The sequence below is a fragment of the Culex pipiens genome, chromosome 1 (assembly GCF_016801865.2).
Source record: "Culex pipiens pallens isolate TS chromosome 1, TS_CPP_V2, whole genome shotgun sequence".
In the NCBI taxonomy this organism is placed as follows: domain Eukaryota; kingdom Metazoa; phylum Arthropoda; class Insecta; order Diptera; family Culicidae; genus Culex; species Culex pipiens.
This window is the reverse complement of record NC_068937.1, coordinates 5,832,082-5,855,810: the sequence shown is the minus strand read 5'-3', so window position 1 is coordinate 5,855,810 and position 23,729 is coordinate 5,832,082. Positions and strand designations below refer to the sequence as shown.

General features: G+C 38.4%; 4 protein-coding genes across 6 annotated transcripts in view; 1 reads left to right on the top strand and 3 right to left on the bottom strand.

Annotated features, from left to right (window-relative positions):
- LOC120421063 (uncharacterized) overlaps positions 1-8,948 on the bottom strand; it is an 82,008-nt gene extending 73,060 nt beyond the window's left edge. For all 3 annotated transcript variants that reach the window (XR_008211811.1, XM_052706380.1, XM_052706381.1), the window contains exon 1: positions 8,039-8,948. Coding sequence is in view for 2 of the 3 variants with exons in the window: in XM_052706380.1 (XP_052562340.1) it covers positions 8,039-8,465 (427 nt within the window). In the remaining variant the exon portion in view is untranslated. The remainder of the gene's footprint in view (positions 1-8,038) is intronic.
- LOC120421065 (uncharacterized) lies at positions 4,764-6,846 on the bottom strand. The gene is made up of 4 exons (XM_039584210.2): positions 5,828-6,846; positions 5,595-5,773; positions 5,327-5,536; positions 4,764-5,267 (listed from the first exon to the last, which is right to left on the bottom strand). The coding sequence occupies exons 1-4, from the start codon at positions 5,919-5,921 to the stop codon at positions 5,166-5,168; spliced, it is 585 nt and encodes a 194-aa protein (XP_039440144.1). The 5' UTR covers positions 5,922-6,846; the 3' UTR covers positions 4,764-5,165.
- A 3,291-nt stretch (positions 8,949-12,239) lies between the features above and the next one.
- On the top strand, positions 12,240-13,333 carry LOC120421054 (40S ribosomal protein S14). The gene is made up of 3 exons (XM_039584199.2): positions 12,240-12,396; positions 12,684-12,925; positions 12,996-13,333. The coding sequence occupies exons 2-3, from the start codon at positions 12,689-12,691 to the stop codon at positions 13,212-13,214; spliced, it is 456 nt and encodes a 151-aa protein (XP_039440133.1). The 5' UTR covers positions 12,240-12,396; positions 12,684-12,688; the 3' UTR covers positions 13,215-13,333.
- Positions 13,334-13,335: 2 nt separating this feature from the next.
- Positions 13,336-23,409, bottom strand: LOC120421053 (dynactin subunit 4-like). The gene is given in 4 exon segments (XM_039584198.2): positions 13,336-13,800; positions 21,926-22,498; positions 22,500-23,131; positions 23,202-23,409. Coding segments are annotated over 4 exon segments (1,665 nt in total). The 5' UTR covers positions 23,331-23,409; the 3' UTR covers positions 13,336-13,469.
- Between the last annotated feature and the right edge of the window lie 320 nt (positions 23,410-23,729).

Sequence of the window (23,729 nt, the reverse complement as noted above, 5' to 3'; positions counted from 1 at the left end):
TTTTTCATAAAATTTGAAACCGTATTCTCAAACCTTCAAGCTCGAAATTAAAAAAAAGTCGAAAATTTATCATTCAAAAACAAGCTTAATTTAAAAATTTGAAAAAAATATTTTTTCTCTAGAAATCTAATATTTTAAGTTTTTTTACCTTTAAACTCCAAAACAGAAAAATTACAAAGATCAAAAATAGATCATTTGCAAACAATCCAAAATTTCCAACTTAGAAAATTAAAAATTTCAAGAAAAAATTTGCATCATAAAAAAAAATCAAAATCTCATTTGTTTAAAAATGCATGATTTTTTTTAATATCCAAACATTCTGGCTTACTTTTTCAAAAAAGTCCCATACACATAGGAAACCAATGTAATTAAGCATGCAATAGTTTTGAAAATCAAAAAATTAAAAAATAAGACCTGAAGCTGTTAAATCTAGAATACATTTTCAAAACAAACTTATGAGTCATCGGTTTCCTATGCTATGCAAATAGGACCTTTTAAAAATTGAATCTAGAAATATTAAAATTCTTAAATGCTAAAATTTAAAAAAAAAATCTATCATTTTAAAATTTTAAATTCTAAAACTGTAAAAGATTTTGGATATTCTTAAATTCTGAACTTCTTAATATCAAAAATTCTTAATATCTAAATTTTTTATCATCTAAAATTCAAAATTCTATGGTCCTAAAACTTGAAAAAATAAAAAATAAAAATTCAGAAATTCAAAAATTCCAAGATTTAAAAAAAATAAAATTCAAGCGTTCTATACGTTTAAAAGCATTCTATTTGTTCAAAACATTCTCAAAAATCAAACCATCCACATTAACGACCCCCGGGTCTTTTGTGGTCTCTATTGCAAGTTTCTGCTCGAACCTAGGAGTCCGAAGGCTTGAATGGGGAGAGCACCCAAACCTCTTTCTACTCCAAGGAACCTTCCACCCCAGTGTTTGAACTGACGACCTTCGGATTGCGAGTCCAACCGCCGCCAGCGATTCCACCGGAGTAGGCTTGGTTTGGTGTGTTGTTTGTACTTATGGCATGGAGACAACTCCTACACCTGGAATGACTTAACGGCCTAACAACCAAGGCCGGGACCGACATTTTACTTCCTCATCCGATGGAAGGTTGCAGCAGATGGGAATCGAACCCAGAATCATCCGCTTACAAAGCGGACAGCGTAACCATTCGGCCACGCACTGCTCCCTAAAATTCCGAAAGTCTAATTTAGAAAAAAATCTACGGTTCTCAAATTGTAATTGTTTGAATTCTCGAAATGTGAAATTCCAGCATTCTAAAATTAAAAAACTCACAGATTCTAAATTCTGAAATTCTAAAATTCTCGAATCATTTTTATTTATTATTATTATAGAGTTTTTCACCCAGCGGCTGGTTCAACTCAATCGTCCAATTTGAAATAGGTAATATAAAAAATATTCTAACATTTTCCAAACTTATTAAATTTAAAAAAAATAAAAATGTAGAAAAAAATTTAGACTTATGTTACAAAATACAAAAATTATAAGATTTTTGAAATAATAAACTTTAAATCAAAAATTAATTGATATTTTTAAACAAAAAATAATAATTCAAGTTAAAATTTTTGAAAACGTTCTGTCTGCATAGGAAACCCATGACTCATAGGTTATTTTGAAAATTTACTCTGAAATTCTTGTTTTTAAAAAATCCAAAGCTTAAAAAATAATTATGATTAATTATACTGAAATGCTAAAAAAAAATTATGAAAAATTTAATGGTCTAAATTCTCTAAATTCCAGAATTCTAAAATTCAGAAATTCTTCTCAAATCATATAAGTTTTAAAATCCTGAAATTTTATATTTCTACAATTCTAAAATTCTCAGATTTTGAAATTCAAACAAACTAAAATATCTATATCACAAAATTCTTAACTTTAAAAATTCTAAAATATAATTCTAACTTGTAAAATTGTAAGATTATAAAATCATGAATTTGAAAAATCAGAAATAAAAACATTTTTTTTGCAATTCCGTCGTGAAACTATTTACTTTTCCTGTCATTCTTAAACGACGAAATAGCCTACTTTTCTGTACCAAAAATAACAGAATCGAATAGCAACACTTTTCAAAATAAATGCTGAAAAGTTATACTTTTCAACACTCAAATGGGTGCTGAATAGTTGAACTTTTCAGCACTTGTTTCGAAAAGTAACACTTTTCAACATTTTTTTTGATTTAAACGATTTATTAACAAAATACATAAAAAATTTGACTTAAAATTTCACTCAGTGCGTGTTTTTTGGAATTGCAAAAACTGTTGTATGAAACTCGTTGCAAAACTTGATTTTTTCAGCACACTTCGTATTTATCGGTGAACCTCGTTGGATAAATGTACGACTCGTGCAGAAAAAAAAAATCCTCTTTTTGCAACTTGTAGCATAAACTACTATTATATCTAATAAATAATAATCTAGATCTTGAATTATTCTTAAAAAAAAAGAAATTCTAAAAAATGAAATTGGGTCCTAAAATGAAGCTTAGATTGCTGATATTATTTTTTACAGCGATAGAGCTTAGTTTTCTGAATATACAATGACCCTTTGTATGACCACAACGAGCTAAAAATGGATTTTTAAATCAATTTTGAAAAATTAACCTCGCGGTTCTTCTTGACCATTGTTGATCCATAGAAAAATGTTGTCTTGTCATTTATTTTTTTTGCATTAAATTGAAAAAAAGTGATCAGAAATGGTTTTTAATCGTGTTTTTACCGTTGTACATAAAAATTTACATAGGGCTTTAGTACCCAATTCATGAAAAAAACTTATGTTTTTTCCTTATTGTTATTTGTTTCATTTTTGTTGAAATTGCTTTCAAAGTTTTTTTTTTTTTAATAATATTTTCTGATTCGGCAACAATAACCAGCCGAAAAATGATCGAAACCCCAATTTCCACCCATCACCCCCGAGCCCCACCCACAATCAAACTGAAAAAGTGATCAAATCCCAGCCCAGCCTGCTTCGATGATGTTCTGTTTTTCTTTGTCCAATGCAACGAGCCATTCAAATGAAGAAATCAGCTGATAAAATCTAGAGTACTTTTTCAAAAGGTCCTATGTGCAAAAACCTCAATCTGAGAAATTTGATGACAAAGTTTTGGTGCACATTTTTAAATCTCATTTAAACACGCTTGGGTATTTTTCGATTCTGAAAACGCCCAAATGGGTCTAGAGTTATGCTTTTCAAGTGTGCAACTCGGGATCATATAAAAGTTAATATTACACTTAGTTCTGAAGCAATTTGGTTCATACAACCTATGAGTGCACATAGGACACGTTCATAGGACAAATTTTGCACATAAGACTTAACGCATTGGACTATATTCATGTGGCATTGCACATAAAACTTTATGAAATAAAATTTAAATCTCGATTTAAAAAAACAATACTTTTTTGATAACAGTGTATGTCCAACCCTCTCGCAACGTGTAGGCAACAGCTGATGAAGAGCATGAAATATTTCAATGCTTCCAGCGCATGAGAGGAGAGAGAAACCGTTATAACCAATCAGACTTCTGTCAGATGGGTGGCGGGTAGGATAATTTACGATGTTAAATTAACCAATGCGCCAATGTAAACAATGATTATTGTTTACCTTGGCGCATTGGATATTTTGACATGGAAAATTGTTCTATCCGCCTATCATGCTGTGAGCGCACATACTACTGTTGTGTTTAATTTTTTAAAGCAATAGCAATCAATGTACGGTCGAATACAGGTGCGTTTTTTATGGATAAATAATAAGGTGAGATTGTACATCGAATAAAATAATTTCAGCAACTGCAAAGCTTTTAGCTTCATTGCGTCAAAAATTAAATAGGACCACCGTTCGATCTTGCGCTGCGCTTGGCGGGAAAGGGGACGGCCAAGGGCTGTCGAATCTGGTACCTGGACGTCGAGGATGTCCTCTACATCGACGTGGTCCTCTCTGGTCGGCCCTCAATGACTTTGTTCTCGTGCATCACGGCGTTGACATCGCGTGCTGGTATCACGGCTGGTATCAAAGCTACAAACAAAGGACAATCGGCTCAGAAACAACTCCGCCAACCTGCGCAAACGAGAATTTGTGTACAACTTCAGGAAGGTGATTATGAGCAGAATTCAAACAAAACAATGTAATTGGGACAATATGGGTTTGTAATGAAACCTAATGTAAACATCCACTGACGTGCTCTCACCAAGTCGGCCTGGGTTTGATCCCAGAAGGTCTCGGTGACATTTTGTGAGATGAGATTTGTTTAATCACGCCTTCCGTCGGACGGGAAAGTAAATGTTGGCCCTGTCTAACCTAGAGGTAAGGTCGTTAGCTCAGTCCAGGTGTAGGAGTCGTCTCCCTGGGTCTCCTGCCTCGGTGGAGTCGCTGGTAGGCAGTTGGACTCACAAATCAAAGGTCGTCAGTTCGAATCCCGGGGTGGATGAAAGCTAAGGTTTAAAAAGAGGTTTGCAATTGCCTCAACAATCAAACCTTCGGACACCTAGTTTCGAGTATTTCATCTCGCAATCGAGTTGAATTAGAGCTGGTTTAATCAAACAAATGGGCATGGTTGTGTCCCCGCTGATGGACGGATATAAAGACTTTTTTTTATAGAGAAGAAAAAACAAAACCTGTTTCCAAATTGAAACAAATCACCTTCCTATTATTTGAATTCTATCCCTTGAACAAAAAAGATAGCCCAATCAATTTTAAACATTTTTTGTATTTTCACAGTTATACACAAATTCACATCGTATTCTTTGTCTTCATACTCCTACAACCTACATCTAAGTACCATCTTCTTCCTCTTCATCCGGACTGAAAGATCTGTTTATGGAGTTTTGCCGACACAACACGATCCACGGCATCAGCCGCATTGGATCGCGGCATCGAATGCTTTTTGAGAAGTTCTGTAAAAAGTTCTGCTCCGTCGATGTACGACTGTGGAAAGCTGATCGACGGGATGTACCGAAAGTGGGATGAAAATCCCGTGATTGTAACGTTTGACAAGGTCACCCCAGTTTGGGCGATTCCGTTTCCGGCCGTGACGATCTGCTCGGAGACGAAGGTCGTATGGAGCAAGGTGAACTGCGTCACTCTCGTCCAAACTTTGATCACCTCCATCACATGGTGAATCGTTGACTTCAAGATTCGGCAACGTCACCTGATCACTTCGATTAGCCGGTGTTTCCCGAGGCGAAGTGGGGCTTGTCGACGTTTCCGTCGACTTCGGCTGCGGTTTATCCTCAGTGGAACGCAAAACTGTAAAGAAAAAGCTTAGATTGTAACCAACAATAAGCAAAAATGTTAGATTAGCATACCGGCCGATGCCGAAACTGGACGATCCAACAATTCCTTTCCAGATCGTGTTTGGACCGAAAGATCGATTGCGCCGGGGAATGCTCCAGCTGGACCTTCCATCGGGATGCAAACTGTAAGGGATTAGACATCTGGTCTCGGGGCGTGGCCTGGCCATCCTGCAAATAACCATCGTTCTGCGATAGAAGGTTCCAGCGAGCTATCATCCATTTCTGCGAGAATAATTCACGTTAGATACTATTTGATCATAAAAAATAAACAAATACAAACCATCAACGGAAACTGCTGGAAAATTCTCAACCTCTTCTCTTTGACTATCGAGTCCCGCAGCAAATGAGGTATTCTTGATTCAGGCGTAGATGTGGGCGCGTTGAAATCGCCGAACGTAATGTCAAGAACGGTCAAATTCCCGGAATCTTCTTTTTGTTTCTGATGTTTCGTCTCTGCAACTAAATGATTTATGTAACTTGCATCTTTCGGTTTAAACAGTTCAATTTACATACCGGTCCGTTCCTTCAATGGACTTGATGTGGGTGTCGCTTCCTTCTCTGGGTATTCCAAGTACGACAGTACCAAAGCTGGCCGTTCGGATGGCATCCGATGATCACCTGTCTTGGCATCGGTATCTTGCGGATTACACCTTGGCCCGTTCAGTTCAACCAGGGGCTTTCGATGAGTTGGAGCAGGTGGGCGAATTTTGTTTGAACTTTTCACAACTGTAAACGGAGGCCCTGAGTCGGAACTAAAGCAAAGCAACTTTACCGGAATAGAAATTCCATTTCTGGACAACCGGATCTCCCGCTGCTTGTAGAGGACCGGGAGACTTCCGTAAATGATCTTCCGCCGATAAATGACAACCGAGAAGTACCGGAGCGTGTGCAAAACACCGAGCAATTCTCACTAGTGTCAAAACAAAAAATATGTTTTTTTTGTTTCATCCAATTTATGCTCGCCTTTGGCTCGCATTCAATCAATCCTATCTGTCAAATTCGAGAGAGGGCGGGTAGGTCGTTTTGCACTATTCCTTTCGGCTTTGGCAACATTGAAAAATTTCATGCTCTCTCCCAGCTGATGACTACACTCTGCGCGAGATTCGGATATATTGTTCATTGTACATAAATTGAAGATTGTAAAATAATTTAGTTTCATACAAAAACGACGTATAATTTATTTTTTAATTATCCATTATATCTTTAACATAGGTCATTTTGATGTGAGCGTATGTGCATGATGATTAAAATATATTTATAATTGCTCATAGGTCGATTTGCTACCGTTCTATGTACACGTTCGACTAGAATGCACATAGAACAACCAGTTGGTAAAATGACCTATAACCATTTTGTTTAAAATTTATTGAGAATAGTTGTAGGTTGTTTTGTAGATAAATATTATATTTAAAAATATAAGAGTTTCAAGAAATCGGGTTAGCGGATAGTATAGTTTTTAGTACACCGAATATAATGCAATAACTAACTCAGTTTGTTTACTTTTGGCGCATAGGACCTTTTGAAAAAGTACTCTAGAAATCATCACATATCAGCAAAAGTATAGTCGTGGCTGTCTGAGTGCAACGCAAGATGCACCATCAAGCTGTCTTTCTCGTTTTATTTTTTATTTATTTTTTTAGAAAAAAAAGGATTTTTAAATCGTTGAAGAAACGATAAGAAAATTCTGCAAAACAGTCAAACTGCACCCAAAATACTTTCGTGACCTTATCAGCTGCTGCACCCCCCGACAAACACGACAAAAACAACAACAACAACAACAAAGTGGGTGCTGCACTTTTTTGTGTTTTTTTCTTGTGTTTATTGTTTTCGTCACGTCCTCCCCATCGATCGCGAGAGAGAGCCGTCTCGCTTGCACTTGCGCGCCAGAGCGAGAGACGACCATCCCGGCGAGGGGCTGCACTTTTTATTGCACATTTCGAGTCGGGCTCGTCGAAGCAGGCGAGGTTGCAAAAATATATTTTATTCTTTTTTCGCGAATCTCCGAAAAGCGACATGTCAGCTGACCTTATTTTTTTTTATTGCTTTTCGTCGCTGGGAGAGGCTGAGAACAAAGGATTTTGTTTTAAATGTTGAAGTTTAATTTTCAGGCGAATTTTTCCGATTAAATTTGCGATGACATTTGCGCTCGAGCAAAAGCACGTGCATTTTTTTCGCTCTCCCTCTGCCATGTGCGGAAACTGCACCAGCAAACTGGATATGAAAATGATGCAACTCGTTCTTTTGTGCTGCTGCTGCTGCTGAGAGGTTAGAATAATCTCGTGGCTTTTTATTAATTTTTTTTTTTTGCGAAAAAATAGTTTGCGAATGTGGTCGACCGCATTTCAATGCCAGCAGGTTGGCCAACCCTATTTTGGATAATTGTGCAGCGAACTTTTAGAAAACAGCAAAATTCGCACGTTTTTTTTCGAAAGTAGTAGGCCTTGACTGCCTGCAGTTTGGAACTTCTGAGTCGGTTGTCAAGAGAACCCAACAAACTGGTCGGTTTTTCGCGTTCGATTTTCGTTCGATTGGAGCAGGTTCTTTGTCCTCCGTCCAAGGTCGTTCCGTCGCGAGAGAAAAACGGCTTCAATTGAGAGGATACGTCTGGAGCCCGAACCCCCCTCCATCCAAGGACACCGCCAATGTCAATGTCGAGGTCATCGTGCGTGTCCCCCCCACCAAATCAGCTGGTCCAGGTCCCAGCTGATCCCCGCACCAACTCACCACCTTGCTCAGCCATCTTGTTCATCTGCGAGCCGGAACTGTACGCCATCGAGGAACAGCCGATGACCCGCACGCGGACCCCGCGCTTCTTGGCCCGAATCAACGCGTCGCCGATCTTGTCCACCGTCACGATGTACATCCCGAGGTACACGGCGACCCGCGCCCGGTCCAGATAGTCCACGATCCGCTGGACGTGCTCCGACGTGAACCGGTCCATCGAAACGCCGGCGTCGTCCGGCCGGTTACTCCGTTCGTTCGCGAAGAAAACCTCCGCCACGGTGGCCTCCGTGTGGCGGCGGGCCCTCCGCGCGGACAGCCACCGCTCGGTGCGCGTCCAAATGAGGTCGGAAAACAGCACGAAACCGACGAGCCCGATTCCGACCCAGCCCCGCCGGGAAACCGACCCCAACGTGGACAACACCGACATGGTTTCAATCACTCACTCTCGGAAAAAAAACTAGAAAAAAATCGAATCGAACCCGGAGTGGCCACACGGTGGCAGGCGACGACGGACGGACGGGAAAAAATCGGAACGACGACGATTTGCTTACTGAAAATTCTGTGGTCGGTGCAGCACAGCAGCAGCACGCACGGTCGGGGAAAAAGAAAACAAAACTGATGTGCAAAAGTTTTGACAGCGGGAAATGTCAAGTTGATTGCACCTGCACGCTTATCAGAACTTATCCCTTTTTTGTGGTAATTTGGTTTGAACTGCAAAAATCGGAGGAAAATCGAACTTGCGGAAAAGTGTTATTTTTGATCAGCGTGTATCAGATTTGCAGATAATTAACAGAGGAAAATCTGCAGATGTCATTTAAATTGAGATGAAATTGCATGCAAAAATATGCAAACAAAAAAAAATAAAAAAAACCCCTGACAACTTATTTGTTTGACACCATTAAATTGCAACCCCGATGGTTTGATAAAGTCAAACTAAAAAGTTTAATTTACTAAATTCTTCAGTTCTTAATTCTAAAATTATGAAATTCTTAATTGCTTCAATTCAAAAATAAAGATTTCTAACGAAAAATTACCAACACACTCACAGATTGGTTTGTGGTTTGTTTTCTACACAGTTTTTGAGACGACGTTTTTATGTGTGTGAATTTAACCTCCGTTCCCATAAAATAATGCTACAGTTTGCTGAAAAAAATCAAAAATTGAAAAAAAGGATTTAGATCAAATTTAAAAAAAAAAAAAATTAAACAAAAACCCATATTAATAATAATTCAATCATTCATTTTTTTTAAATTAACTTTCTGTTCATTTAAAAATTAAATATAAAAAATATAAACATTATACACTCAACCCCCGGTGGTTGGTCACTTTTTCGTTTGACACTTTTTTAGTTTGTACCCCGTTGGTTGGTCAAAGTCAAACTAAAAAGTGACGAACTGTCACTTTTTACACGGCGCTCACGCACACTATCAAAACAAACGTTTGGTACTGTGTGTGAACTCCGTGTAAAAGGGGTGTCAAACTAAAAAGTGACCCCGTTCGTTTGACAACAGTTGGTGTCAAACCATCGGGGTTTGAGTGTAAAAAGTCAAGATGTTGATGTTGAAATTAACCGCATGAGTGGCCAAAGTGCCTCAATTTTTTTTTACCATATTCAAATGCAAAGCGCCAGCTCCTGTTACGTCCAATCAAGCTCATATTTGGAATTTGGGCTCAGTATTCCACAAAAAATCTAAATATTTTTAAGCGAGCCTAAAATACACTAAATATGATAATGGACGCAGGATAATGCATTTAAAATAGTTTTTAGTTAATTAGTTCTCTATTTCTAATCAAATTTTAAAGTAATTTAAAAAAAATGTCCCCCGATTCGTTGGCCCGACTATGAAGGGGATGACATAAACTTTGAAAAATATTTCTAGAGTTTTTTTTTAATAGGACGTATAAGCTATTGTCTTTCATATGTTTATACCCAGTCACGAAATATTCTAGCAGAGCTGGTTCTGTCAGAATGCTGCTAGAACGGTGAAACATTTCTGTTAGAATGCTCTAAGAATATCCAGCTCTCTAAGAATTCTGCTAGAATTCTGCTAGAACGTCGTGACTGGGTAGGACCTTATAAAAAACTCTGGATTTGTGTTACTCGAGGTGTTACTGCTCTTATTTTTTTTCAATTATTTAAAAAAAAATCTATTTTACTTTAAATAAGAAGTAAAAAAGATTTTTTAAATTTATTTAAAGAAATAAAATCTATAATTTATAGAGCAGTAACAAATATTTTTCAAAGCTTATTTTTTATTCGGGCAAAAAAATCGGGGCCCAATTTTTTTTCAAATTTATTTAGATTGCGAATAAAAAAAAATAAAAAAAAAATAGGTATAAACGAATCAAAAAGTATAAAATATCTCACTAATAAATCTCCAATAAATCAAAACAGATAAAAAATCTACCATAAAAACAATGTTTTTGAATGCTTCTTAGACTTTTTTTTTAAATTTTTGAGTTTTTTTTTTGGCCTTAAAAAACAACTATAAGTCGCATGACAAACAACTTTTGCGAGGAAGAGATCGCAGATTTTTATGCAAACAAACTTCTGTGTCCTAATCTGTTGGACTCAAAGTTGTGAATGTGTTATTACATTTGCGAGTAACCATTTGGCGAATTGGGTACTAAAGCCCTATGTAAATTTTTATGTACAACGGTAAAAAACACGTTTAAAAACCATTTCTAATCACTTTTTTTTTCATTTTAATGCACAAAAAAAAATAGACAAGACAACATTTTTTCGATGGATTAACTATGGTCCCCTTGGAACGAGCTGTCAAGTGGACCTTTTCTGTCAAGAAGGACCGCGAGGTTAATTTTTCAAAATTGATTTAAAAATCCATTTTAAACTCTTTGTGGTCGCACAAAGGGTCATTGTACTCAGAAAAATAAGCTTAATCGCTGTAAACAGTAATATCAGCACACTAAGCTTCATTTTAGGACCCAATTGGGACAGCAGTTTTAGCAATGTTGCGACTTAATATTTTGATATTTTTTAGTGGTTTCGGTTAGACCAGATTCAGAGCAATAAAATGTGTAAATTTGAAGCTTTAAAGTGCTCTTAAATATCAGGTCCCTGTTCAAACTGTAGTCCCGATTCGCCCCAGTTGACGGTACATATTAAGTCTTTTTTATACGATTTTTAAATTTTTAATTTTTTTAATTTAAAAGTTTTGTTTGTAATTTTATAATTTTTTAATTTAATTTTTTATGTCAAATATTTTTCCAAATTTGAAATTTTTATTACTTTTAATATCACAAATTAGACTTTTTAGAATTTTGGTTTTGAAGAATTTTACACTTTGAACTTTGAACTTTTTTTTTTATTCAATTCAATTCAATTAGTGTTTATTAGAATTTAACAGTTCTGCTCCAGGATTTTACATTTGCAATTCAGAGATTTGGAGAACCTTTCACCTGAGATCAATTCATAAGCCTTTATCCAGGTTTTTAAGCGAAGATGGCGTTCAAATGGTGAACGCCCGAAATGTCAAAATCGCGCAGTAGCACCAACATTAGAAAAAAAAATGTGGCTGTCATGCCATGGCACACTTGTTCCGTAATGTTGGTACCACTGCGTGATTTTGACATTTCGGGCGTTCACCATTCGAACGCCATCTTCGCTTAAAAACCTCGATACAGGGAGGGTACATGTTTCTAAGTTTAGATTTTGCTAACTGAGTGCTCTTTTAGGATTTTAGGCTCTGAATTTTCAATATTATTACACTCAAACCCCGATGGTTTGACACCAACTGTTGTCAAACGAACGGGGTCACGTTTTAGTTTGACACCACTTTTACATGGAGTTCACACACACTACCAAACGTTTGTTTTGATAGTGTGCGTGAGCGCCGTGTAAAAAGTGACAGTTCGTCTCTTTTTAGTTTGACTTTGACCAACCAACGGGGTACAAACTAAAAAAGTGTCAAACGAAAAAGTGACCAACCACCGGGGGTTGAGTGTACATTGAACACAAAGCTATTTAAAAAAAATGTTTGTAATTTTCAATCGCTTTCAAATGAGCAAATCCAAAACTGGTGTTTTTTGAAACCCCTGACTCAAGGCGGTTTCAAAAACATCCAAAAAGCAAAAACTGGAAATTTGGTTTATCGGACCTTTTCAAAGAAAACTCCAAAAATTATTTTTAATTTAATATCAATAACAATAAAAACCAGTTTTTATCTATTTGTCTGTGGCCCCTTTCAAACGACAACAATCGACGAAAAGAGTCGACGAACAAAAAAGATCGACGAACCAAATGACGTTTCGCGTTTCCGGGCAAAAGACCAAGAAAAAGAAGAAAAAGCTTCCTTTTCGTTGACAGCTCTTTCTCGTCGCAAGAGTCGATTTTCTAGGTAAAGTGTAAATTCCGATTTTTACGTTGAAATACGCGCCCAACCCGATCGTAAGTGGTTCCAAGTTGTTCGGGGCGAGGTTCCGTGCGTGGGTTCGTGAAAGTGCGACGATTTGGGGTGTGATTTTTGCGGAAATTTTGGGGAGCACTTGGAGAGCTCATGCACGAAGAAAATGGAGCTGTCAAAATAACACTCCCGGAACAACAACGCGAATCCTAACCTAGAAAATCTGCGTCAACAAAAGGAATCGATTGTAATTTTGGGATTTTTTTTTCTTTTGCTTTCAGCTGCGATGGCTCCCCGCAAGAACAAAACCGTAAAGGAAGAGGTGCAGGTTTCGCTGGGACCGCAGGTCCGCGAGGGCGAGATCGTGTTCGGAGTGGCCCACATCTACGCCAGCTTCAACGACACCTTCGTCCACGTCACGGATCTGTCCGGCAAGGAAACCATCTCGCGCGTCACCGGCGGCATGAAGGTCAAGGCCGATCGTGACGAGGCCTCGCCGTACGCCGCTATGTTGGCCGCTCAGGTTGGTTGACACACTTGAACGAGATCTTGCGGATTGTTTACTAACCGGTGGAATCTGCCTTTTTTTTTAGGACGTCGCCGAAAAGTGCAAGTCGCTGGGAATCACCGCGCTGCACATCAAGCTGCGTGCCACCGGCGGAAACCGCACCAAGACCCCGGGACCGGGTGCCCAGTCGGCGCTCCGCGCCCTGGCCCGTTCGTCGATGAAGATTGGCCGCATCGAGGACGTGACGCCGATCCCGTCCGATTCGACCCGCCGAAAGGGAGGTCGCCGCGGTCGTCGTCTGTAGAGAGGAGTGTTTTTGTGGTTGCTTTTTTTGTGGCGCGCGCTGTGCGAGTTTCCCCAATTCCACACTCAGAAATGTAATTAATGAGGAATAAAATCGGATGAAAAAGTTAAACCAACCCAGCTCAAGTGTGATTATTATTTGTGTTTTATTGCGCATAATCGTGTGTGTGTGAGTATGGTTAAGCAGAAGCGAATTACAATTGGATAACACATTTCATGAGATTAAATAATAAATTAAACATCGATCTCAAATCGCTCAAGCGGCAACTTCCGGCACGGCGGCAATCCGGCCCAGCTTCAGATAGACCCGGGTGGTCAGTGCGTGCTTCTGCGGTCCGCCCTTGGTCGGGGTGCTTGTGCTTCCGGGAGTTGTGGTGGCGGCGGCGGAGGCCGCCCCCGAGCTGCCACTTCCGGGAGTTCCTCCGGCGGTCGTGGAAGCCGCCGTCACATTCTTGTCCATGGCCGTGCTCACGTACGTGTACTGCAGCGAGAAACCGATGACGACCTCGTCGCCGGGTTTGCAGTCCGGTGCCGGTTGCACCGCCAGCTTCATCGAGATTTGGTTCGCCTTGCGCCAAACGATGAATCTGAGTGGGGGAGAGCAAAGAAACGGAATGTTAAATTGGGTGAAGCACATCTCAAATGCCGACGTCAAGTTCAAGCCCTCTCTTACTGCTGGCATGCAATAATTCGTTTGAACTCTGGTTTCTTCACAAAACATGCTATGTCATTCTGAATATCTCCACAACATCCAACTTATCAAAGGCTTGTTTTATGTCGATTGTCGGAGGCTCACATTTGCTAAAGATTCATGTCTTTCAATCCGTGTGTGTTCTCCACCTCAAATGACAGTCGTTGCCAAACGTTCACTGTTGATGTGTCCATTGAACGGAATCAAATTCGTGACACAGCCTGCTACGTACTATTTCTTAATGTCATGTATATCAACACAGTGGAATCACATGAAACAGAACGTAGCTTTTGGCCAGAAAGTGTTTCGACAGCACCGATAAGATTGTAGCATTTTGATAATATCTGCGTTCTAAAAGCAGTATATTGCCTTCCTGGCATAGTTCGGAGGTGCACATCCTTCCGTTTTTCTCTTCCGTTTAATGACCATTCCGGGAAGATTGTTGAGACTTTTAGTCCAGTCCCGATTCGATTGGTATTATAATGCCGACATTGCGGAGCAATGTTCGCTGTCGTGAACGTCTTGATAAACTTTTTCGGTCGCGATTGTGAGATATCCTTACTTGAAGTCACTACCATCGGTAGTCTTGTATTGAATTCCAAGCCTGGACACCTTGCGGATCTAGTCCATTTAGTATTACCATTGTATCTTGCGTGCTTTTAATCGCAGCATGTTTCCACAAACCACATGGACACATTATGGAAAATCTCACCCTCTATTTTATATGAATCAAATGATTTCGATTAATTTTTGTTTTTATCAACAAAGGTAAAGTTAATGTAAAACTAAAATAAAAATAGAGAATAATGCCCAGCTTAGAGTTATGATTCTATTTCATTTTGTCACATAGATTGAATATTTGAAAACTGATTTCAACTTGAGTTTGGCAATGGGTTTTTTTTTATAAATATTTTAAATTGTTTAACAAAATTTATGAAGTAATTTTAAATATATGTTTTTCAAATGTTGCCCTTGAACTTTTTTTTTATTTGGGTAAAATATCTTCTATAGATAAAGCTTGATTGATTCTATGACAATTTCCGGAATTCCATTTCCCGGAATGGACATTATCCGGAATGGACGTTTTCCGGAATGGACGTTATCCGGAATGGACGTTATCCGGAATGGACATTATCCGGAATGGACGTTATCCGGAATGAAATTTCCCGGAATGGACGTTTCCCGGAATGAACATTTCCCGGAAAAAAGAGTTTTTTTTATTTTACCTGATGTGACAATGAATTGGTTTGACCTAGTCACATTTAAGGAACTCGATATTTTGACAACAATATGAATGATAAATACCAAGCTTCCCATGCGCCAGTGCCAACGCACACCGCGGGTTTGGTTTTCTAGCTTCGGTACGTGCCTGAACCCATTTGTGTATTGGTATCTTGGTACATCGTACCAGCGCACCACGACACTCTCGGCTCGCCCCATCGGTTTTGTTTCTGGCACTCACCCATGGCATGAACCCAGCGTGCCGTGGTACGCGCCGTGGTATTGAACCCGTTTGGTACCGCCAGCGCGTACCACGGCACGTACCTCGGCTCGTAACGAGTGAAGCACCTTGGCTCATATACCGGATTCATGCCATGGGTGAGTGCCAGACACAAAACCGACGCGGCGAACCGAGAGTGTCGTGGTGCGCTGGTACGATGAACCAAAATACCCTCGGTTCGTGTGAGTCGGGTACGGGTGTAAACCGAACAAAGCAGGCGCAAAGCAAACCCGAGGTGCAAGTAAACCGCGTGTACCGCACGGTGCAGGGAAGCTTGATAAATACAAATCAAAAAATCAAATTATTCGCTCTACAGCTTTGGCTTGGTGTTCTCGATTGCGAGATTCCTACTCGAAACTAGGTGTTCGAAGGCTTGATTGTTGAGGCAATTGCAAACCTATTTTTACTCCTTAGCTTCCATCCACCCCAGGATTCGAACTGACGACCTTTGGATTGTGAGTCCAACTGCCTACCAGCGACTCCACCGAGGCAGGACCCAGGGAGACGACTCCTACACCTGGATTGAGCGAACGACCTAACCTCTAGGTTAAGACCGGGGCCAACATTAACTTCCCTGTCCGACGGAAGGCGTGATCAGATAAATCTCGTCTCTAAATTTGCCACTGGAACCTTCTGGGATCGAACCCAGGCCGACTGGGTGAGAGGCAACAACGCCTACCCCTACACCACGGGTCCCAATGATAATGATAAATACATGAATCAGGAATGTAATAATCGCAAAAAAATCAATTTCGCTTGCGAACTTTCTTCACCCGCGAAAGAGAGAGGAGGCAAATCACGCAAACGAAAATCGCTCCCAAAAATCTCCAAGAAAATCAATCTGCTGATGATTTTTTGTGAATTTCCTTGACAGCACCACTTAATAATATTTATTTCACTTTGTTTACACACATTGCCCATCTACAAAATGTGACAGGTCATTGTTCGACGTGTGACGGTACACTTGCAAGTGTAGTAGTGAAAAGGATATTGCACCGAATAATCAAGATGATTTTTAGATTATTTTTACCGATCTTTCGTGCGTGAGAGAGGAGAGCCATGCTCCTTTCGGATTTTTTCTCTTGATGAGCGTCTAGAGATTTTCTTTTGATGATGATTATTCCATCACTGACATGAATGAAAAAAAAAGAAAGTGAAATGTTCGGACACGAACAATAGAAGCATGACATGGAATCGACGTAACACCTCCTAATGTGGCCCTCTTAAACCTTGAGGTTTCGTCAACGGATCCACAGGTGTGTATCGTTCTTTTTGCGACAAGACTCCGCCGCCTCCCGGGTCTCCTAAGTGTGAAGGTATGGCACGGGGAGAGGGCACCGAATACCTATATTTACACTTAGAATTTTTTGCGTCCGCCTCGGGATTCGAACCGGCGACCTCTGGATTGTGAGTCCAGTGCGCGGTCCGATTGATCCACACAGGCAGACATCAATAGAAGCAAGCGTTGACTATTGAACCAATACTTTATTAACCACGACGAGATGTAACAATGTAGACAGTTATTAGACAAACACTAGATGTTTTCAACATTCTTTTAATGTGATGTTATGTAAGAATTTTCCCTTCTTTTGTTAATCAGTTGACTTTTGTGACTAAATTCTACCAAATTTTACCATAAAGCAGAATGATTATTTTCAAAGAAAGGAAAACCTCAAGAAAATAAAAAGCTTTTCAGAAAATCAAGGTATAACGTGTACTTTCTTGAGAATTTCCCTACTTTAAAAATAAACATCCTGCTTTATAATGAAATTTGGTATAATTTAGTAACAAAAGTCAACTGATTAACACAAGAAGGGAAACACGAAATCCCATCACATTGATGAAAGAGTGTTCATTTTCAAAGAAGGGAAAACCTCAAGAAAATACACATTATACTTTGATCTTTTGAAAGCTTTTTATTTTCTAGAGGTTTTCCCTTCTTTGAAAATAAACATTCTTCTGTATAGTTCAGAGTTCTTTAAGAAAAAAAACTTCTGAATAGTTCAGAGTTCTTTAACGAAAAACTAGGTAAAAATTAGTAGAATCAACAAAAGAAAGGAAAGTTTTTTTTATAAAATCCCATTACTTTGAGGAAAGATCGTGTATTTTTAAAGAAGGGAAAATCTCAAGAAAATACACATTATAGGTAGTTTGATTTTCTGAAAAGCTTTTTATTTTCTTGAGGTTTTCCCTTCATTGAAAATAAACATTCTTCTTTATAGTACATAGTTCTGTAACGAAAAACTAGGTAAAGTCGAGTAGAATTAACAAAAAAGGGAAAATTCTTATAAAAAATTCCATTACTTTGATGAAAGAGTGTTAATTTTCAAAGAAGGGAAACCCTCAAGAAAATAAACATTATACTTTGATCTTTTTAAAAAAAAAATTTCTGTAAAGCTTTTTATTTTCTGTAAAGCTTTTTATTTCTTGAGGTTTTCCCTTCTTTGAAAATACACATTCTGCCTTATAATAAAATTTGGTAGAATTTAGTCACAAAAGTCAACTGATTAACGAAAGAAGGGAAAATTCTTACATAACATCACATTGAAAGAATGTTAAAAACATCTAGGGGACCATCCATAAACCACGTGGACACTTTAGGGGGGGGGGGGGGGGGTACGGCGATTGTCCACGCTCCATACAAAACAGATTTTTTTTGTATGGACAATTGTCCACGAAGGGGGGGGGGGGGGGTTCGAGATTCCCAAAAAAGTGTCCACGTGGTTTATGGATGGTCCCTAGTGTTTGTCTAATATCTATCGATCTACAGTGTTACATCCACGTTACATCTCGTGGTGGGTAATAAAGTATTGGTTTAATAGTCAACGCTTGCTTCTATTGTTCGTGTCCGAACATTTCACTTTCTTTTTTATCATTCATATATATTATATTCAATATTGCTGTCAAAATATCAAGTTCCTTCAATATGACTAGGCCAATCCAACGGGGTACAAACTAAATAATTTTTAACCACAAGTAAGCGAGTAGGCAAGATTCCATTAATTGTAAAATCAGGTATAATAAAAAAAAAATCATTTTTCACGGAAATGTCCATTCAGGGAAACGTACATTCCGGGATATTTCATTCCGGATAACGTCCATTCCGGATAATGTCCATTCCGGAAAACGTCCATTCCGGGAAATGGAATTCCGGAAATTGTCATAGAATCAGCTTGATTTTCAGTTTTCAAAAATCTTAAATATCGAATAAAATTCAAAACTGAAAAACTTTTTTACGCTTTACGTTTTGAAAACATGAAGAAAATATTGAAATTGGGTCCTAAAATGAAGCTTAGATTGCTGATATTATTGTTTACAGCGATAAAGCTTATTTTTCTGAGTACAATGACCCTTTGTAAGACCACAAAGAGTTTAAAATGGATTTTTAAATTAATTTTGAAAAATTATCCTCGCGGTCTTTCTTGACCGAAAAGCTGCTACTTGACAGCTCGTTTCAAGGGGACCATAATTGATCCATCGAAAAAATGTTGTCTAGTCAATATTTGTTTTGTATTAAAATGAAAAAAAGTGATCAGAAATGGTTTTTATTCGTGTTTTTTACCGTTGTACATACAAATTGACATAGGGCTTTAGTACCCAATTGCAAAAAAAAATATCCAAGAAATTTTGAGTTTTTGCACAATTGTTTAAAAAAATTGTCTCTTCAAACATTGTGCTTAAAATAAGCGGGAAAAATAGAAATGAAATTTTAAATTCAGTCATCTTTAACTTTTTGCCATTTCCAGTTGAAACAAAGTATCAAAAACTATACGTTTGCCAATTAAAAAAATAACATGAAAGTTATAAGTATTGTTGAAGCCATGTTTTTTTTTCAAGAACTAATTATTTGTGTTACTACTCTGAATCATAGTAATGAATTTCCATTTTTGAAGTTTTTTTTTAAATTTGTTGTTCAGCTTCTGTGTTTACAAAAATTGCCAATAGTTGAATTTTTGTTTGAAATCATTCTTTAGATAAGAAATGCCTATTATTTGAGCTTTCTGGAAAAGCCTGGAAAAAGTCGAGAATTTGAAAATGCGATTTGAGTGGTCGGGAAACAATAAAAAATTCAAAGTTTATATCAATGATCTTTGCCCTTGCTATTCCTGATGCGGTGTTGATGCAGAAAAATGAAAAGTGTTGAAATGTAAATGATTTTTTTCAAAATTAAAACGGGAGTAAGTGAGTGTTTCTTCCGAAAAAAATGAGTTTAAGTGCAATTATTTTTGTGACAGATCGGTTTTAGCGCGGGATGGTGCGTGAATTTGAGATTTTTGAGGGAAAAAATAGAAAGATCAAAATTTTCAAAACCTAAAAACTCAAATGCAGGAAATTAATAATCTTGCAATTTTGCATTTCAAAAAATTTTAAAGTTTTATAATTGTAAAATTTTAAAGCTCAAAGATTCTTACACTCACCCGCTTGTTGGGGTTTTTTTAAATCGCATTGAGTCATGGGTATTCAAAAATACCCAAAAAAGTTAAAAAATAAATAAAATTTTGTTTACTAGATCCTTAAAAAAAACTCGAATTGTAAAATTATTAAATTGAAGAATTCTTACTTCTTATTGAGACAAAAAAAATGTTTTTTGATTTTCTCATGTGAAATTTGGGCGAAGGCTTCGAATAATCAAATACGAGTCGTGTTTAAATTTTTTAACCCTCAGATTTTTTTTAAATTTAGATTTCTGACTTTTTATATTTTAGATTTTTTATATTTTTGATCTTTGAATTGTTTGATTTTTTCAAATTTCTGAACCTTCTGTTTTTTTAATTAATGAATTTTTGAAATCGAAAATTAAATTTTTAAGAATTTTAAAATTATTTTATTTTTGAATTTCTAAGTCTTAGAATTTAAAGTTTATTGAAAATCAGATTTCAGAATTGGGTCCTAAAATCGAGTTTAGATTGCGGATTTCATTTCACACAACAGTAACGCTTATTTAGCTGAGTTTATTGAAATTATGAACGATTTTTAAATCAATTTGGATAATTTTTCTTGACAGAAAGTATCTTACTTGACAGCCCGTTCTATGAGGTCATACAGAGCCACAGTTGATTTATCCGATCACAGTTTATATTTTATTTTGCTATATTTTACAAGAAAAAAGTGTCCAGAAATTGTTCTTTGGCGTACCTTTAAAAGCTGTATGCTAAAATGAAAATAAGGCTTCAGAATTCAACATTCGAACTATTTTTTTTTTATTTTAGAATCTTTAAAAAAATAATTTTTGAACTGGGAAATAAACTCATTTTCGTCACAGCTTTCCGACCTATTCTCGTCACTTTTGCAGTTTGCCGCTATCCAAACAACATTTTAAGATACATCGACAATAGACGTTCATTTGAGCTATTTGTTACTTTGATATAGTCAAAAAGACTGAAGACTGCCGAGAATTGGTTTGTTGCCCTTATTTAACGCTTGACCTTTTTTTAATTTTTGATCTTTTAATTTTATTGGCAAATTTAAATGATTTTTCTCTCTGATTAACTTTATTTTGAGCAAAAAAACAAAATTGGACTTTTCGATTTTCAGCCTTTCGGAAATTTAAAATATCAAAAAGCCAGTCTACGGAGCATCATAAACAAGTTCATTCCTAAATTTTCATTTTATTGTGAAAATAAAAGAACAATCACAATTTAATTTCATTTTAAATCTTTTTTTTTATTTGTCTCGAATGAAAAGTCAGACACAAGAAAAAGTATTTAAAAAAAGTACACACACACACACACAGACACACACATTTTTTTTAAGGCAGCCAAACTGAGTAATGTTGGCAAAGGCCTTAATAAGAATAAGAAAGATAGCCTCTTTGTTTATAATAATTTGAAATTTCTCAGCTGTGTAAATATCGTTTAGAACTTTTTTTTTTAATTTTCAAACTTTTTTTTAAATTTCTCAACTTTTTATGACTTTTGCTGATAAATTTATTGAAATTTATTAAACCTGGTAAACAAAAAAAAAGGTGTGTTGCAATTTTTTTTTATAAACTTCAAATTTTAAAGGAGACAGAAGTCAAATCAACTGAAAACAATCTAAAATATTTTTTTCTGCTTGTTTGGGTTGGATTAAAAATATTTTGAATTTTTAATGGAAATCCAAAGCAAAGCATCGCAATAACTTTATTTTTCGCAAAAAAATAAATAAATTTACGTCAGGAAACTAATGATTGCAAAACAACTGGACAAGTGTAAAATGCATTTTAAAACCCTTTTTTCATTCAAATGTTGAAACCATGGCTCGTAAATTAAATTTTTCAACTTTTTTGTTTTTTTGGTCCCCTCCCTCGACTTTGGTCAGAGTCAAGGGACATTAACTTCAAAAAATATTTGCAACGTCCTTATTTAAAAAAAAAAACTCTGGAAATGTTAGTTGAACATTTTCCCGTCAAAAAAATACTGATTTCGAAACCTTGTCCGCAGGTTCGTGTCTTGGGAATGTTAAAGAAATGCCCCAGATGGTGTCCCGGCTAAGAATACTGTAAAAATAGAAAATTGTCACCAAAAGTCAATTAACTCACTTCGGATCCTCCTGCTGCGACGCCACCACCTCGTCAAACTCGGCCGAATCGTCCCGGTGGTGCAGCACGAAGCTCGAATCGGGCAGCTTGAACGTTCCGTTGACGCGCTGCTGCACCATGCGCGGATCTTCCAACAATGCCGCCTGCTTCGAGGCCAAACTGCTCGTGCCCGAGGTCAACCCGGCGGCCGACAGCATCAGCGACGAGGACGTCGACGACGAGATGGTCGCCTCCGCGGACAGTTTGAGCTCTTCGATCATGAGACGTTCCTCCTCGTCGGTTGGCAGCTCCATGATCGTGATGGTCATGTCGTTGATGGTTGGATTGATCAGCTTCAGCAGCAGGATGGCCTCCTGGTTGAGCTTGAGCGGCTCGCACCGGATGAAGCGCACCTCCGGAACGTGGTACGCGGCGAACATCGCAATGCGGTACTTGATCGAGCTCGGGTTGTACTCGGACTTGGTCACGTTGTGGTCGCACTGGCGGCACCGCAGCGAACGCTTGATCGAGAGCAGCTTGTGCTGCGGGTAGAGCTTGTTCACCGTGAACGGTTGCTTGGCGGCCATGCTGCCGAGTCGTAATGTTCTTCAGCTGAATCGGCTTCGTTAGCAAATCCTCCGGAAGCTCATCAACGGCTTCACTCGCCACCGACCGGTTGATCGACGACGGCGTCGCCTTAATCTGCGCCTTACTATCGGTCCAACCCATCTGCCGTCGAATCATCGACACCGTCAACCCCGTTCGATCCGTCAAGCTCGGAAACTTGCTCGTCTTCGGCGTCTTCCGACGCCACAACTCCTGCTTCTCCTGCTTTTCATGCAACACCACCGACTGGTAGTGCTCCAGCAGCAGCCCGAACCGGGTCGCATTCGCGTACTCCGGCTCCGGCCACTGCCCCGTCGCCACCGATTGATCCGGAATCCCGACGTCCCGCGAACTCCACCGACAATTCAAACACGCCAAATAGTACATCTTCCGCGTAATCTGCTTCGCCACCGCCGCCGCAGGCGGCTCCTCTTTCTTCCCCTCCTCCCCAGCAGCAGCGGCTGGTGCCGCCGCCGGAACAACCGTACTGCTGGACGCCCTCACCGACAGCGTGTGCTGACAACTCGGACAGTTGAAACAAGTATTGCACCGATTCTTCCGTATCTTCGCCTCCGACGACGGAATGTTCTCCAGACAGTTGCAGCAAAAGTGGGAATCGACCTGCAATCGAGAGTGTGCGATGATGACATCATCAAATGCAACGGGACCAACCTCCGGAATGGGACCTCACCTCATGACAGACGCAGAATCCGCACCGGATTTTCAGACAGTAGCGGCAAAAGTACAGCTTCGTCAGCGGGCTGAGCAGGCCGCACACGCACGCGTATTCCACCACGTTCGGCAGCATGAAGAAGGCCATCGTTAGCGGATTTTTGATCGTGGATTCCGGATTTGTGGGGTTCGTCTCGGGTGTCGGTGGAAAAATCACTTTTGTTGTTCTTTGTTGCTTTTCACTTTTCTGTTTTCGCTTTTTTGACAGCTGCAGCTAAAGGGATGGGGTCTTTGCAAATTACTTGGTCGTTTGTGCACAGTGGGTTCATTGTGGCATTTTTTTGTTTTGAATAGGTTCAATTAACAAAATTTTTGATTTTAAGTTTTTCTGTGTTTTTGGAACCACCTTGAGTCCGGATTATTCAAAACACCCAAAAAGAAAAACTTCAAAATTGTGTTCATCGGACCTTTTCAAGAAAAAAAAACTCTTGAATTTTATTTATATGTAGCTATGTATCAGAATTTTGGTTTCATTTCTAGAGTTTTA